Genomic DNA, 14309 nt, shown 5'->3' with positions numbered 1-14309 from the left:
GTTTTAAGCAAAACATTACTAACAAAAAAAAAATGATAAATTAAATGCAAGTGTGTTAATGTCAGATCAATTTCATGCACATTTTTATCGTTTCGAATAATATCATGATTCATTTTTTGGTATGTTTGTATTTCGAATTTTTGCGCTTCCTTCCAACTTTAATATTATTATTGTTTTTTTTTTTTTTATTTTTGAAATCCAACAAGGTTGTTTCTTTAAACAAAAAAAAGAAATTTGTCTAAGAAAACAGCACAAACACAGCACTTAAAATGTGACGCAGCAAATTGTTATCAATCATTCAAAAAACTGTATTTCCTTAACTTAATAGGCTTCAAAAATACACAAAATTATAAATAAATGAAAATTTACTTAAAATTAAAACAACAAAATTTAGAAAATTAATAATATAATATTAATAGCAACAAAAAAATAATAATAGAACCTAAACAGTGAGAAGAGATTTGTTAATTTATTTTTGTATTCTATTTTCTCGAGCTACAACGCAAAATTATATGAAAATTGGAAAGTTGATCTTCAAAAAAACCAAAATAAAAATAAATCAATTTTGAAAATAGAAAAATAATAAGAAACAAATCAAATATGATAAAAACAAAAGAGAAAGTATAATACTTATAAAATATAATTTTAATAATAATAATAAAAATAGTTACATGTACCTTTGTTGATTGGTGAGCGGTCTTTTTTGTGTTTAATTGATTTTTTTTATTTATATGTAGCGGTTATTTGTACATACATTTATTTACATATCAATAGTTTTTTTTATGAAAAAAAAATAAATAATTTGTTTGACGTTAGCACACATATTGAATAAATGTTTAAAAAAATATTTATAAAATTTATACAATAATGATTAATAATATTTATTTTTTTGTTTTTTTTTTTATTTTTATGTTGTGTAGTAAATATTTTAGGTATAATATATAATTTATATTTGTATAGTTTTTTTTTTTTTTTTTGATTATTTATGAAAATAGAAGAGAAGAGAAAGCATGCAAAAAAGTTATAGCGACACATTAACGTTTTTTTTTTTATTATTAAATTTTTTAAAAAAAGGATATTTTAAGAAAATTTAAGTTGAATATTTATATAATTTATGATTTAAAAAAAATAGAAACAAATAATAAATAAGATCAGAATCTATGTATACAAAAAAAAAAAGAAAAACTAAAGTAAAATAAAAAAAAAATAAATTGAAGTTTCAATAAATAAAATTTAAGAAATATTTGATTCTCATTAAGAAATAATAAATATACGACTGAAGTTGAATGTTCTTATTATTTAAGTTGAAGTCGTTTAGAATATTAAAGATTAATTTATATTTAAAGGTTTTATGTTTTTATGAATTTTTTTTTAGTAGTTCTATGCTATGAAGGCTAGACGAAATGGGTGTATTAAAATAATTAGTAAGTAGTTATTTAATGTTTTTTTGTTTGTTGTATACTTTGGTGCCCTGAGTAATGATTGGACTACTCGATCTACGAAATCGGTCAACATGTTGACTCTCTGACATCGCCAAAAATATTAAAGCAGGTTCATTTAGCTACCTGACAGACCGACTTTTATTTGGCCATATGGACGGTTGGTTTTTGCTTTCACGATCCGGCAATTCTTGTCAAAACTAGTTTTATGAAAAATTTTGCCGTCCGATTTTATTGGCCGTGGAATCCTTAAAAGCCCCAAATCAAATCTATCCCGCGTCAAAAATTATTCACGCTCATATGTCGAAACTTGTAGATCACACAATTTTCAACCAAAAATGTTTTACAAATCTGCACAACTTGCGGGCGGATGATTTCATGAATTTTGTGTGTTTTTCAAACAACCAAGAAATTAAAGAGAAAAGTTGTCAGGTCGAAATTTCTTAGGGTATTTCACTTTTGTCTATCTCATGTGACTTTATTTTTACTTTAAAAACCCTTAACACCCATTTACTGGAAATGGGTAATTTTTTGACACAAACAAAAAATATTCAGAAACATTATGAGAATCGGAAACATAAAAAAAAAAAAACAAATAGAAAAAAATAAAAACAAATTCAAATAAAAAGAAAAAAAAATATACAAAACAAAATAACAACATAAAATTAACCAACTAAGAATGAAAATGAACAGAAAATAGAAACCTTAATCAACAAAAAAAAAACTCACTTGTAATTCATCCCACGGTATTGAACCGCATTCATTGCACGATATTGCAGCAACTTGTAGTCGCAATGAAGATGAATATCCTTCATTTTGTTTTATCACTTCAACTGTAGTCAATCTACAAAAAGTTAAGTTAAAAAAATAAATAAAACCTTATTTATTAAAGAAAAAAACAATAGCCCCAAGTATTAGACCCGAATCAAGCAAAACTCTATTTAAACTAAAACATCAATAGTAATAAAACATACATCTAACATGTAAACTTCCAATTGGCTTAAAAGCAGCAGTTAAAATGATAGAATTTTTTTTTATTTTTGAGTGAGATGTATATTTTATTTTTTGTTAGAAAGGAGGTTTCGGTAAATTTGGGTCTATTACTAAGAGCCAATAGAACTTAGGTTTCACCTAAACGTTGTCATTGACACCAAATCTCTTCGACGCCATGTACTCGCTTCCGATGGTTCTGATGGTGAGGATAAATTTGTTTTATAATTATTTGTAGGTTCTTCATAGACTTCACTAGCAACTTCAACAGGTGATGCTTTTAAATTTGTATCAGTTGTGAATGGATTGAGTCTAAATGAATAAATCCAAGCAAAATATAGATAACACATAGCTCAAACTGAATAAGACACGTCTTTACTAACCTAAACATAACATCGATACAATCTGTTGTCTTATCATCGCCAATGACAATTGCAAAATTCTCCGAATCTGAACTTATATCACTTTGAATTGAGAATGTATCACTTGCATCGTCATTTGGATTTCCAGACTTTATGGCTGAATCAATTGATGTCATGAAGCTAGAGAAGCCTTTCTTCATTGACAATAGACCTGAAAAAAGGAAATAGTGATTAGTTTAAGATTGTTACAGTTCTATTTTAAACTTTTTAAACTCACTTGAATTAATTTCTTTAGTTATACTCGAATCGGTTATTGAATTTCTTGTTTTCGACACTTTCGATGACGATGCTGCGGATGATGGTGGAAACACTCCAGAATCTGCTCGTGACCCTTGACTTTGTAACGAAGACGGAGCCACTGTTGGTGTACTTTGAATTTGCACATTATAACTGAAATGAAAAAAAAAAAAAAACAAAATTAGAATCATCTCTTACGAAAGAGAAATCAACATGATCTTAACCTGAAGAAGAACTTCGTATGTGATAAACAAATACATGTATGTATAATATATAATAGTGCCCCATTGTCCAAAGGTTTCATTATTTATTTAGCTAACAAAATGTTTCATACACAACAAAAATTTGAAAAAAATGTTCCTCTGTACTGTCAAGCTTTGTCCTATAAGTTTTCCTATAAGTTTGAATTAATTTTCAAATTTTTAGAAAAATGCATAAAAATAAATAAACAACTCAAAACTACCCCTTTTCAAATTCATATTTCAAAGAGCAACGTCTTAGAAAAAAATCCGTATGAGAAACCTAATTTTTTTTTTATTTCATTTCATTTATATTTCATAAATGTTTACTTTCATTTTTTTTTTTCGTTTCATAGTGTTTCAAATCACTACGATACTAAAAAAGTTTTCACTTCAAAAATGTATTAAAATAACGAGGCTATAATATTTATTTAGTTACTTAAGTACATAATTCATTCTCCACTTACCCATGTGTATTTGGATTGGATACATGCATTCCAGTTTCAAATGGTGGATCATTTGTTACTGGGGACGGTGTTTCAACACTTCCAAATGTACTATGTTTAACTTGATCAAGCGGTGGATGTGTCTGCCAGACATTTGTACCTATAAACAACATACAAAAAAAAAGTAAAAACACAAAAGTGGAAGATGTTCACACATGAATTATAATCCACATAATATTTAAATGAGAGAGACTTATTTATTTTTTTATATAAGATCATGCAGTAGTGTGGTGTGATATTGAAATAAGGTGCATTGCGGGTTAGTATTTATAAATTTTTGAAAAATTTAAAGAAAATAAATTTCAAAAAATTTAAAAAATTTAATAAAATATACAAAAAATGGAAAAAAAATATTAAAACTAAGAATAAAATTTGTTATTTAATTTTTTTTTTCATTTTTTTTTTGAGATACGAAAAAAATAATAAAAAATAAAACTAAAAATCCTTACTATTCATGTGTAAATCATCACCCAAACTAGCTGAATCGGGTAAAACACTTTCAGCATCACCACCACTTGATTCCTTACCAGGTGTTGGGGACGGCATCACCAATGTTACTTCAACTTGTGGCACAACACAACCCAATATTAATGATTTCTTTATGTGTTGCTAGAAAAAGAAGAAGAAAAGAAATATTAACTAACATCATATCGCACCCCCGGTGGAACAACGACGTAAGTGCAAAAATGTTGATTCTTCAGAAAACGAGATTAAACATTTTGAAAACGTTTGAAAACAATGTAACGGTCCAAATACATTTCTGCCCCCTGGATACAAATAGAACATTTTCAATTGGGTCTTTGTTTCATCGGAAGGAAATACCTTTTCTTGGAACTATGGCATACTTAACTCAGAAAATTCAAAATTTGCACTTACGTCGTTGTTCCACCGGGGGTGCGATATATGAAAAAGTTTCAGAAAACAAACCTTCTGCAAAATACGTTCAGCATCCAACGATAGGAATGTTGTAAGTTCATTCATCTCTTCGGCCAAACGAAGCAAGAACAAATACTGATAGTGATCAATTTGAACACTCACTAAATTAGAAATATGAACAATTGCATGCATATCAGCTGTTTTTTCATTGCTCGTTTCAGCCGATTTGCTTAGTTTTTGAGATGCTCCATCAGTTGGCGATGTTTCTTGCTGTTGCTGCTGCTGTTCAGGTTCAAGGAAAGGATTCAATGTTGAAAAATTCCGATTTGTATAATCCATTCGATGAATATTTGTCTCAACTGAACCTTTTGCAGTTGATGCAGCAGTTGTAGCAGCTGTTGCACCAGCATCAGAACCTCCATGAAGCCATAATGTTACAGGAACTGCATCGACAAACGGAATCGATTTATTTGGTCCCAAAGATCTTGCTCCGAGAAAATCAATCCAAACCGGATCGAATTTTATACACCACACATCTCGTGGTTCTGACCAAGTTGCATATCGTGATAGATTCTGCGATGAAACGGACGCACTTAATGGTGGTTGTGGTTGAATATTCGGAACATCACTAGCCGCCACATGTGATAGAATTCGATCGGTTACAATGCACATGTCACCATTTACCGATGGGAATCCACTGCCAAAGACTAATGTGCCTTCTTGCAGCGAATGTAATGCATTGGCTAGATCAGCTCTAGATGAGCCCATTTCACGAATGTTTGTCAAAGCGAAACGAGAGATTTGAATTTGCATGATTTTCGGGCGATCTTTTTGATTTGGTGCATCGATACTCGATTCGATAACAATGCGAGGCATAATAGCTTCAACTTTGACATCCATATACATAAGACTGGGCTCAGACTGGGCCGATAATGATGCAGCTGATGAGGCTGAAGCTGTAGGAGATCCAACACTCGTTCGCAAAAGGCTTTCGTGTAGATTGAGGGAGAATGAATTGAACCAGAGGACACTGCTTAGATCGAAATGAACCTGTAATGGGTTGATGTGTACGAAGACTTTGGACGGAGGAACTGAAATTTGAAAAAAAAAATTAAATTAATCAGTTTTTGAGATATAAAAGTTATGTTTTGAGGAACTTACGTGGAAATATAAAATCTCCAGGATAATAAAAATAAGTAAACTCTGCATGCACAATTGGCATCTCCGGCGGGAATGAGTAACGATCTTTGTCTCCTATAAAATAGATTTTTAAAAATTCAGTTAGACGGAGTTTCAAAAAGACATAAACAAATAACAAAGGAGACTGCATCTACTATTCCAAAAAAAAAAAAAAAAACATATAAAAATAAGAAAATAACACATGCTAAGAGACAATCAGCCCTATTCTGCTATTCGATTCACGTGAATCGAAAGATTTAATTCATTAACCACGTCGAATTGTCTCCCATAAACTTATGTCTTTCGATAGCAAGACGTTGATTCTGTGTGTTTTATTAATCCTCAGACAAAATTTTTTTTGAAAATTTTATTTTAACCGCCATTTAAACGCATGTTATTTTAGACTTTCACGTGAATCGAACAACAGAATAGGGCTGAATATGATGCTACACATGTAAGGTACAATGAACTGAAATTGAGCATCAAAATCACCTGGTTTGGTTTTCCTTTTCTGTTGAGCTAAATTGTATAAAAGCATTTGGATATGATTGATTTTTCATTAAGAATCGAAAATCAAATGAAATATAAAATGAGAGTGTATTTTATGTTTATTTTTGCTGTGCGATGTTTAAAAACACACAATTTTAGTGCCACACACACACACAAAATTACACATTATTTAAAGTATTTTTTGTTAGCAAACTTACCTGATACAAATTCCTTTGGCATTTGCTTCTTTCCAGAAGTTGTTACTCGATAAAGAGTGAAATCTTCTATGCGAAGTATTACACATGCACTCATTAATTTAGCTAGATTGTCCAATGTTGATTTTTGTTGAATTGATTGTGATAATGGTGTTGGAGCACTACTACTGGCATTATTGATGGGTGTTGATTGTCCAGAAGATGAAGATGGCGTCATGCTAGATAAAGTGGCTGGATTTAACATGACTGGCGATGTGGGAGCACTACGTTCGAGTGGTGCATGTGTTGATGGACGATTTGGTTGACTTAGACTGAGAATAGCTTCACGGAATGAATTGAGAGATTCTTTTAGCCAAAGGGCGGGTAAAACTGAGGCTTCTTTATATCTGAATAAAGGAGAAGGAAAAATTAATAATAATTGTCATACAATCATATTTTGCTGTTGAATCGATATAAATCATATTCTTTAAAGAGAAATTTAGTTAGAAGACGCACCTTAAAACAAGGAACGTTTATTTAAAAAATTTAAATACCGTGTTCAACGAAGGTGGAGAGAGTGGATTGTACGGGAGAGAAAACTAAATGGATATACTCAACAGGAAAAATTATTATCTTCCCTGTTTTGACTCATATCGTTGTATTAATAGTGAGAGGGAAAATTTTCCCACCCTATGGGAGTTCCTGACAACAGCCCTAGAAAAGCTCAAGACAGAACTGGTTCCGTTTTTGCTAATAAATGGTGACCAGCCCTTTGTTAGATTTTAAGATCAATATCTACGAAAAGATGAATGTTTGGTTAAATAGCAGCTTTAGGAAAAGTTAACTGATTTTAAATCCAATTTAAACACTTAAACTAAGTATAAACGATTGGAAGATCTTCCAATATTGGCCGATTTTTTTCAACAAATTTTGGCCAATTTTATATCACAATAAATTTTCATCCGTTATTGAGAGAAAATTTAAAAAGCAATTTAGAAAGAAATTATGTTTTTTTTAATTGAAAACGACAAAACATTTCCGTAACTGTTTTTTTGTGTCTGACTAAAAACTAATGAGAAAATTGAAAACAACGCAACGTAAATACTCAATTACATAAAATTTTTGAAAAATTTTTTCGAATTTTTTTGAATTTCTTTTTTTTTTGAAAATTTTAAAATTCATAATAAATTCCTTATTTGTATGTGTAATTGTTAATAATTTTTTTTTAAACTAAGCGGAGGGGAAAAGTCTCTTTCGCATACAATTTTTTTTCTTGTATCAACCCACCTTCTACAAAAAGTTTAAGAGCAATAATAGAGTAAAACCATAGAAATTAGCAAACGAACGATTGTAAAAGAAGTTTTAAGTAAGACAGATTTTTCAGAAAATATTTAAATACCCACTTTCGCGTAGCCCGTAGATACTTAGAGATAAATATTTGCAAAAAGAAAACGAAATCATTGAACTTATGATCATCAATGAAGAATAAACCAATTTAAGAATATCAATTGATGCTCATTGTGAGATCCCAAAAGTAAGGCCGGAGGATCTATTGTTGTCAAGTTTGACTGTCAGAACAAACAAATTCATTCAAAACCTTCAATTGAAATTTTTGGTTTTAAAAAATTAGACTTAAAAAATTAGACTAGAAATACATTTTAGTCATGCTGATTATGTGAGCGGTCAATTTCAATTTTTGTTGGTGGGCCTGTAACATGGACAGTTCAACTTTAATGTGCCTTCAACAAAAAGTGAACTGAGAAAATGGCATCAATTTTTTTGGAGATTGGAAGATATACCAAGAACTTATTAATAAGACTATGACTTTTATACTCACTTTGCCCAATGAGATCGATCTGATTTCGCCAAGTGATATGGATAGTAATCAACTTGGAATGCTTGAACAGATATTTGTAAGGCTCCACCTTTATGAAGATCAGGATAACTAGAACGACCATCTACAGAAAATGATAACAAAAATAATACATATAAGAAAACACTTCAATTACTAAAAACTCAATCATACCTCCTTCATCATCACACAGATGCAAATCAATGCGCTGACTGAAGAAATGATAGGATGTTTCACGTACATCGAATGCATTAAACATTTTTTGTGTTGACGAAGTATGTGCAAGTTCGGACTGCTGGCGGGTTTGTTGAGCTAGTTGTGCTTGATACTCTGGAAGTGTCTGGAATTTGAGAAACAGAAAAATATAGATTAAATTATATTTGAGACTGATAATGATTATGACATACCTCAAGTTTCTTTTGTGCTTTGGTCTTTTGAGTTGCATGTGTTGCAGCTTTAATTAAGCCCGACAATGAATCAACAAAATGAAGAGCTGCTTTTAGTTGTGAGTCCGTTAGCACCCATAATAAATCATCCAATATCAGAACCAATCTAGACGCTAAAACACTACAATCAGACATTCGTTTTCGTATCGTTATCCGACAACGAGCTTGATTTGTTAGCAAACGCAAAGGTGTAAGTGTTTTATCCTGCGTCGAACTTGCTTCAATGCGAACTGTTTGCCAAGATAATTCTTTGAATATAAGAATTATTCCTCTTTGTGGATCTTTTAATCGTGTCATCCGGAGATCGGCAGTAGCCCATTTTGGTGTTTTTGATTCAACACGTATTCGGGACATCTAAAAAATAAAAAAAAAGAGAATTACAGGTTTTTCAATTTAGAATAGATAGAAAAATTTTTTACCTGAACTGTTGATGTAAAGGCTGGACTTAGGAACTTTACGTTTACAGTATTCACGATTATTGTAATGCCATCGACAACTTTATGTATGAAACTATACTTCCCCGGCGGAACTTGTATTGGCTGTAAGCCCGGTGAATTAGGATCTTGACTTCTTGTATTAGGATCACATGTTTCTACCGATATATTCACTTCGTCAAGAGTCTAAATTGAAGAAAGTATAAATTAATAAATTGAAATATAACTTAGTTAATAGATAGATAGTATTTACCAGCGTAATAGGAACACTTTTCAGCTTTGTCCAGCTGATACGAAAGGAAACATGATTGCACCATGCTGATGTTAATCGTAACCATGATGGCAGTTCCAGCAAATCAGTTAAAACATTTTCATCTAATTGTAAATTTGAGAGTTCACCTTCACCACGAAATGTGCTCAAATTAATTTTATCTGATGAAAGATTTTTTGTATACCTGGAAAATATTTATGAAAAAAAAATTATAAATTAAAAAAGATTTTTTGTATACCTGGAAAATATTTATGAAAAAAAAAGTATTAATTAAAAAAGAACGACTTAGAATACTGACAAAGTCGAAAACAACTTATGTGGTGGGTTAGAAGGCAAGGGTTTCTAAGAGCTCCTGCTCTAAAGAATAAATAAAGGTTTTTGAGATGAGAGGAAGACGATCATCAAAATAATGTTTATCTAGTTCATCGATCAAGATAATAGGATGATAGGTAGGTATGGAAAAAAAGTGTGCATCAACAGACATAACAAGTTAAGTCAATTATTTTTTGCACGCTATTAGCGCTACTAACCATAAAACCATTTTCTTGATGTCTGACATTCTTGTAAATGACACGACCGATTTCAATTAAAATATTGTATCTTTAATATTGAAATCATTTTTGGATTCTTAAAAATTGGTAAATTTTTTTTCTATGGAAAAATGAATTTTTAAAAACGGACTATAATGAGTTTTATTGAAGCTTTCTTCTTACGTGCTTTTAAATGGCACACCAATTTTTTTTTTGAAAATTTTTGTATGCAGGTATAAAATAAAATGCACGACTGGGTCGCACGAACTTGCTCTTAGAGTTCAAGTTGCTTAAATATTTAAGACTTTTTATATAGAAACTTGGGAAATGTAGGTACATAAAAAAAAAAAAAAACAAAAATTCATTTTTCAAAAAAATAAAACAATATCTGAAATCAAATCGCCCCACAAAACAAGTATGCAATTTTATTTGATATATTAAGGTGCATTTTTAGAAAAAAAATTTTCAAAATCGTTAGAGCCGTTTTTAAAAAAACTAATTTTTTATAAATAATTTTTTGAAAAAAAAGTTTAAAAATAAAACTGGTATGCCATTTTGTAGAAATAACTAATCAACATCTAAAAACAAAATTTCAAAAAAATTCAATGTCCCGTTTTCGAAAATTTGATTTTTCAAAAAAATTAAAAATCCAAAAATTATTTTTTTCAAAATTTTATTTTTGGCTTATATTAAAATTGTATAAATGCTTTTGTATAAAAAATTTCGTTGAAATACAGTAAGTAGTTTTGCAGAAAATCCGATTTGAAAAAAGCGGTCCTATGGCAGGTACCGTTAATAATGATTTTCAAAAAAAAATTTTTTCTTCAAAAGATAGATCTTGTTTAAAAACTAACATTTTAATTTTTTTAACAAAATCGTTGGAGCCGTTTTCGTGAAATTAAACTTTTCCGAAATTTTTGTATGACAGGTACCGTTATTTTTGGTCCAAAAAAATTAATTCCAAAAACCCCTCTGGAGAGTCTCCAAAAACTGCTACATAGCAAGTTTGAAGTCAATCGGTCCATCCGTTTAGGCTCTAGTTCCTTATACAGACAGACTGACAGACTGACAGACTGACAGACTGACAGACTGACAGACTGACAGACTGACAGACTGACAGACTGACAGACTGACAGACTGACAGACTGACAGACTGACAGACTGACAGACTGACAGACTGACAGACTGACAGACTGACAGACTGACAGACTGACAGACTGACAGACTGACAGACTGACAGACTGACAGACTGACAGACTGACAGACTGACAGACTGACAGACTGACAGACTGACAGACTGACAGACTGACAGACTGACAGACTGACAGACTGACAGACTGACAGACTGACAGACTGACAGACTGACAGACTGACAGACTGACAGACTGACAGACTGACAGACTGACAGACTGACAGACTGACAGACTGACAGACAGACGGACAGACGGACTTCCGGGACCCACTTTTTTCGCATTGTCTATCATCGTAATGTCATGGAAAAATGTTATCTCAACTTTTTTTTTTTGTACGAATGCATAACTTGATATACAGGGTGTCCCAAAAGTAATGGATCAAACGAAATATGCTGATAGGTCAACTTAAGGGCTCTCAGAATTTGGTAACTTGTTTATCCCAAATCCTTACGGTTTTCGATTTAATGCAGTTTTTGTGAAATTTCGAAAAATGCCGACTTTGCATCATTATTTTGCTTCCTCCGCTCATAATTGATTTTTGTTTTTTACAATTCTTCCACTAAAACGTTGCCTAATAATAGGAAATAATTAATTAATCAAAACATTTTTTATTTCATACGCCATTTTGCTGCAAATTAATTAACAGTTTCATGTTTTATAAAAACTCAATTTCTTACTTTTATTTCAGAGCAGCATCCCGAAAAAAAATTGTATGGTGTGATACTGGTTTATTATTTTAAAAACTTGCCGTGTTATTGCAGTTTTCAAAAATGTATAAAAATTTCCAAAGTTGAAATTAGAACGAAAGATATTACAATTTAAATGTAACAAAACAGGGTTTTTCAGAGAAAAATAACAAAGAAAAATAAACACATTTTCTCGACTGTTGTTTGTTTATTTCTTTTTGAATAAAAGTCTCGACTTTTGTTTGTTATTTTTCTCTGAAAAACCCTGTTTTGTTACATTTAAATTGTAATATCTTTCGTTCTAATTTCAACTTTGGAAATTTTTATACATTTTTGAAAACTGCAATAACACGGCAAGTTTTTAAAATAATAAACCAGTATCACACCATACAATTTTTTTTCGGGATGCTGCTCTGAAATAAAAGTAAGAAATTGAGTTTTAATAAAACATGAAACTGTTAATTAATTTGCAGCAAAATGGCGTATGAAATAGAAAATGTTTTGAATAATTAATTATTTCCTATTATTAGGCAACGTTTTAGTGGAAGAATTGTAAAAAACAAAAATCAATTATGAGCGGAGGAAGCAAAATAATGATGCAAAGTCGGCATTTTTCGAAATTTCATAAAAACTGCATTAAATCGAAAACCGTAAGGATTTGGGATGAACAAGTTACCAAATTCTGAGAGCCCTTAAGTTGACCTATCAGCATATTTCGTTTGATCCATTACTTTTGGGACACCCTGTATAGTACCTATATCGCAAGTAAAAACAGCTTTAAAGATTAAAATTTGTTTTCTAAATTCTTTGGTACATTAAGAAATTAATTAGCATAATACGTTTATAGGCCATAACTAAACATAAATAAGAATAACAGTCGACTCCCTTTAAGTCGAACTTTCACGGGACTCTAAAATCGGTTCGAGTTAGAGGGAAATTCGAGCTAGAGGGATTTATTTACTATTCTTTCTTCAGAATTGTTCATTAAAAATGGTGACAAAGTTCGACTTAGAGGGAAATTCAACTTAGGGGGAGTTCGACTTAGAGAGAGTCGACTGTATATTCAATCGATCCGCTTATATAAAAATAATTTTTATAATTTTTATTATTTTTTCTTCGTTACTTTCAAAGCATTCTTGACCGCAATATTTTACTTCAGCGAGTTCATGACTTTAATTGATTATATCAACTTCATTTTTACTTTTAATTGGAGAAAAATAGTAATTTACCGAATAGTTTATAAAAAAAGAAAAAATATCGTAAAACTAGGATTTTTGCGCCATTTTTCCACAAATTTCGAAACGCAGCGCGTCCGGAATTCCCAAATCAATTTGAACCAATTTTTTTTCTACTTAATATTTAGCTCATAGAAGAGTTTTTTAAAGCTATTATATTAAAAAATAAAATGCACGACTGGGGTCGCACGAACTTGCTCTTAGAGTTAAATTTGTTTAAATTTTTAAGACTTTTTATATAGAAATTTGGAAAAAAAAAATAAAATTCGTTTTTTAAAAAAAATAAAATAAAATCTGAAATTAAATTGCCCTCCAAAACAAGTATGCAGTTTTGATTGATATATTAACATGCATTTTTAGAAAAAAAATTTTCAAAATCGTTAGAGCCGTTTTTTAAAAAACTAATTTTTTATAAATGATTTTTTGGAAAAAAAGTTTTAAAATAAAATTGGTATGCCATTTTGTAGAAATCACTAATCAACATCTAAAAACAAAATTTCAAAAAAATTCAATCTCCCGTTTTCGAAAATTTGATTTTTCAAAAAAAATCCAAAAATTATTTTTTTGGAAATTTTATTTTTGGTTTATATTTAAATTGTATAAATGCTTCCTCACAAAAAGTTTCGTTGAAATCGAATAAGCGGTTTCGGAGATAATCGGATTTGAAAAAAACGGTTCTATGGCAGGTACCGTTAATAATGATTTTCCAAAAAAAACTTTTTCATTGAACGATAGACCTTAACTTAAAACTAACATTTGAATTTTTTAAACAAAATCGTTAGAGCCGTTTTCGAGATATTTTAATTTTACTAAAATCGGTATATGACAGGTACCGTTATTTTTGGTTCAAAAAAATTAATTCCAAAAACCCCTCTGGAGAGTCGCCAAATAACGCTACATACCAAGTTTGACATTATTCGGTTCATCCGTTTAGGCTGTAGCTCCTTATACAGACAGACAGACAGACAGACAGACTGACAGACTGACAGACAGACAGACGGACTTCCGGGACCCACTTTTTTGGCATTGTCTACCATCGTAATGTCATGGAAAAATGTTATCTCAACTTTTTTTTTTTGTACGAATGCATA

General features: G+C 30.5%; 1 protein-coding gene across 6 annotated transcripts in view; it reads right to left on the bottom strand.

The window, feature by feature from the left end:
* Positions 1 to 14309, bottom strand: part of LOC129917778 (bridge-like lipid transfer protein family member 3B) — a 38677-nt gene that overhangs the window by 5483 nt on the left and 18885 nt on the right. For 2 of the 6 annotated variants that reach the window (XM_055997919.1, XM_055997909.1), the window contains exons 2-17: positions 9557 to 9758; positions 9289 to 9489; positions 8831 to 9223; positions 8598 to 8763; positions 8409 to 8529; positions 6596 to 6978; positions 6381 to 6407; positions 5871 to 5963; positions 4761 to 5800; positions 4283 to 4442; positions 3795 to 3933; positions 3069 to 3241; positions 2813 to 3002; positions 2571 to 2741; positions 2169 to 2283; positions 678 to 698 (exon numbers count right to left, since the gene is read on the bottom strand). In XM_055997919.1, the coding sequence (XP_055853894.1) occupies positions 678 to 698; positions 2169 to 2283; positions 2571 to 2741; positions 2813 to 3002; positions 3069 to 3241; positions 3795 to 3933; positions 4283 to 4442; positions 4761 to 5800; positions 5871 to 5963; positions 6381 to 6407; positions 6596 to 6978; positions 8409 to 8529; positions 8598 to 8763; positions 8831 to 9223; positions 9289 to 9489; positions 9557 to 9758 (3595 nt within the window). The remainder of the gene's footprint in view (positions 1 to 677; positions 699 to 2168; positions 2284 to 2570; positions 2742 to 2812; positions 3003 to 3068; positions 3242 to 3794; positions 3934 to 4282; positions 4443 to 4760; positions 5801 to 5870; positions 5964 to 6380; positions 6408 to 6595; positions 6979 to 8408; positions 8530 to 8597; positions 8764 to 8830; positions 9224 to 9288; positions 9490 to 9556; positions 9759 to 14309) is intronic. The other 4 variants (XM_055997948.1, XM_055997929.1, XM_055997938.1 and 1 more) reach the window with 4 other exon arrangements.

Source organism: Episyrphus balteatus, chromosome 1 (genome assembly GCF_945859705.1).
Source record: "Episyrphus balteatus chromosome 1, idEpiBalt1.1, whole genome shotgun sequence".
In the NCBI taxonomy this organism is placed as follows: domain Eukaryota; kingdom Metazoa; phylum Arthropoda; class Insecta; order Diptera; family Syrphidae; genus Episyrphus; species Episyrphus balteatus.
Note: the sequence above shows the minus strand (reverse complement) of the source record. Positions and strands in the feature narration are given on the sequence as shown.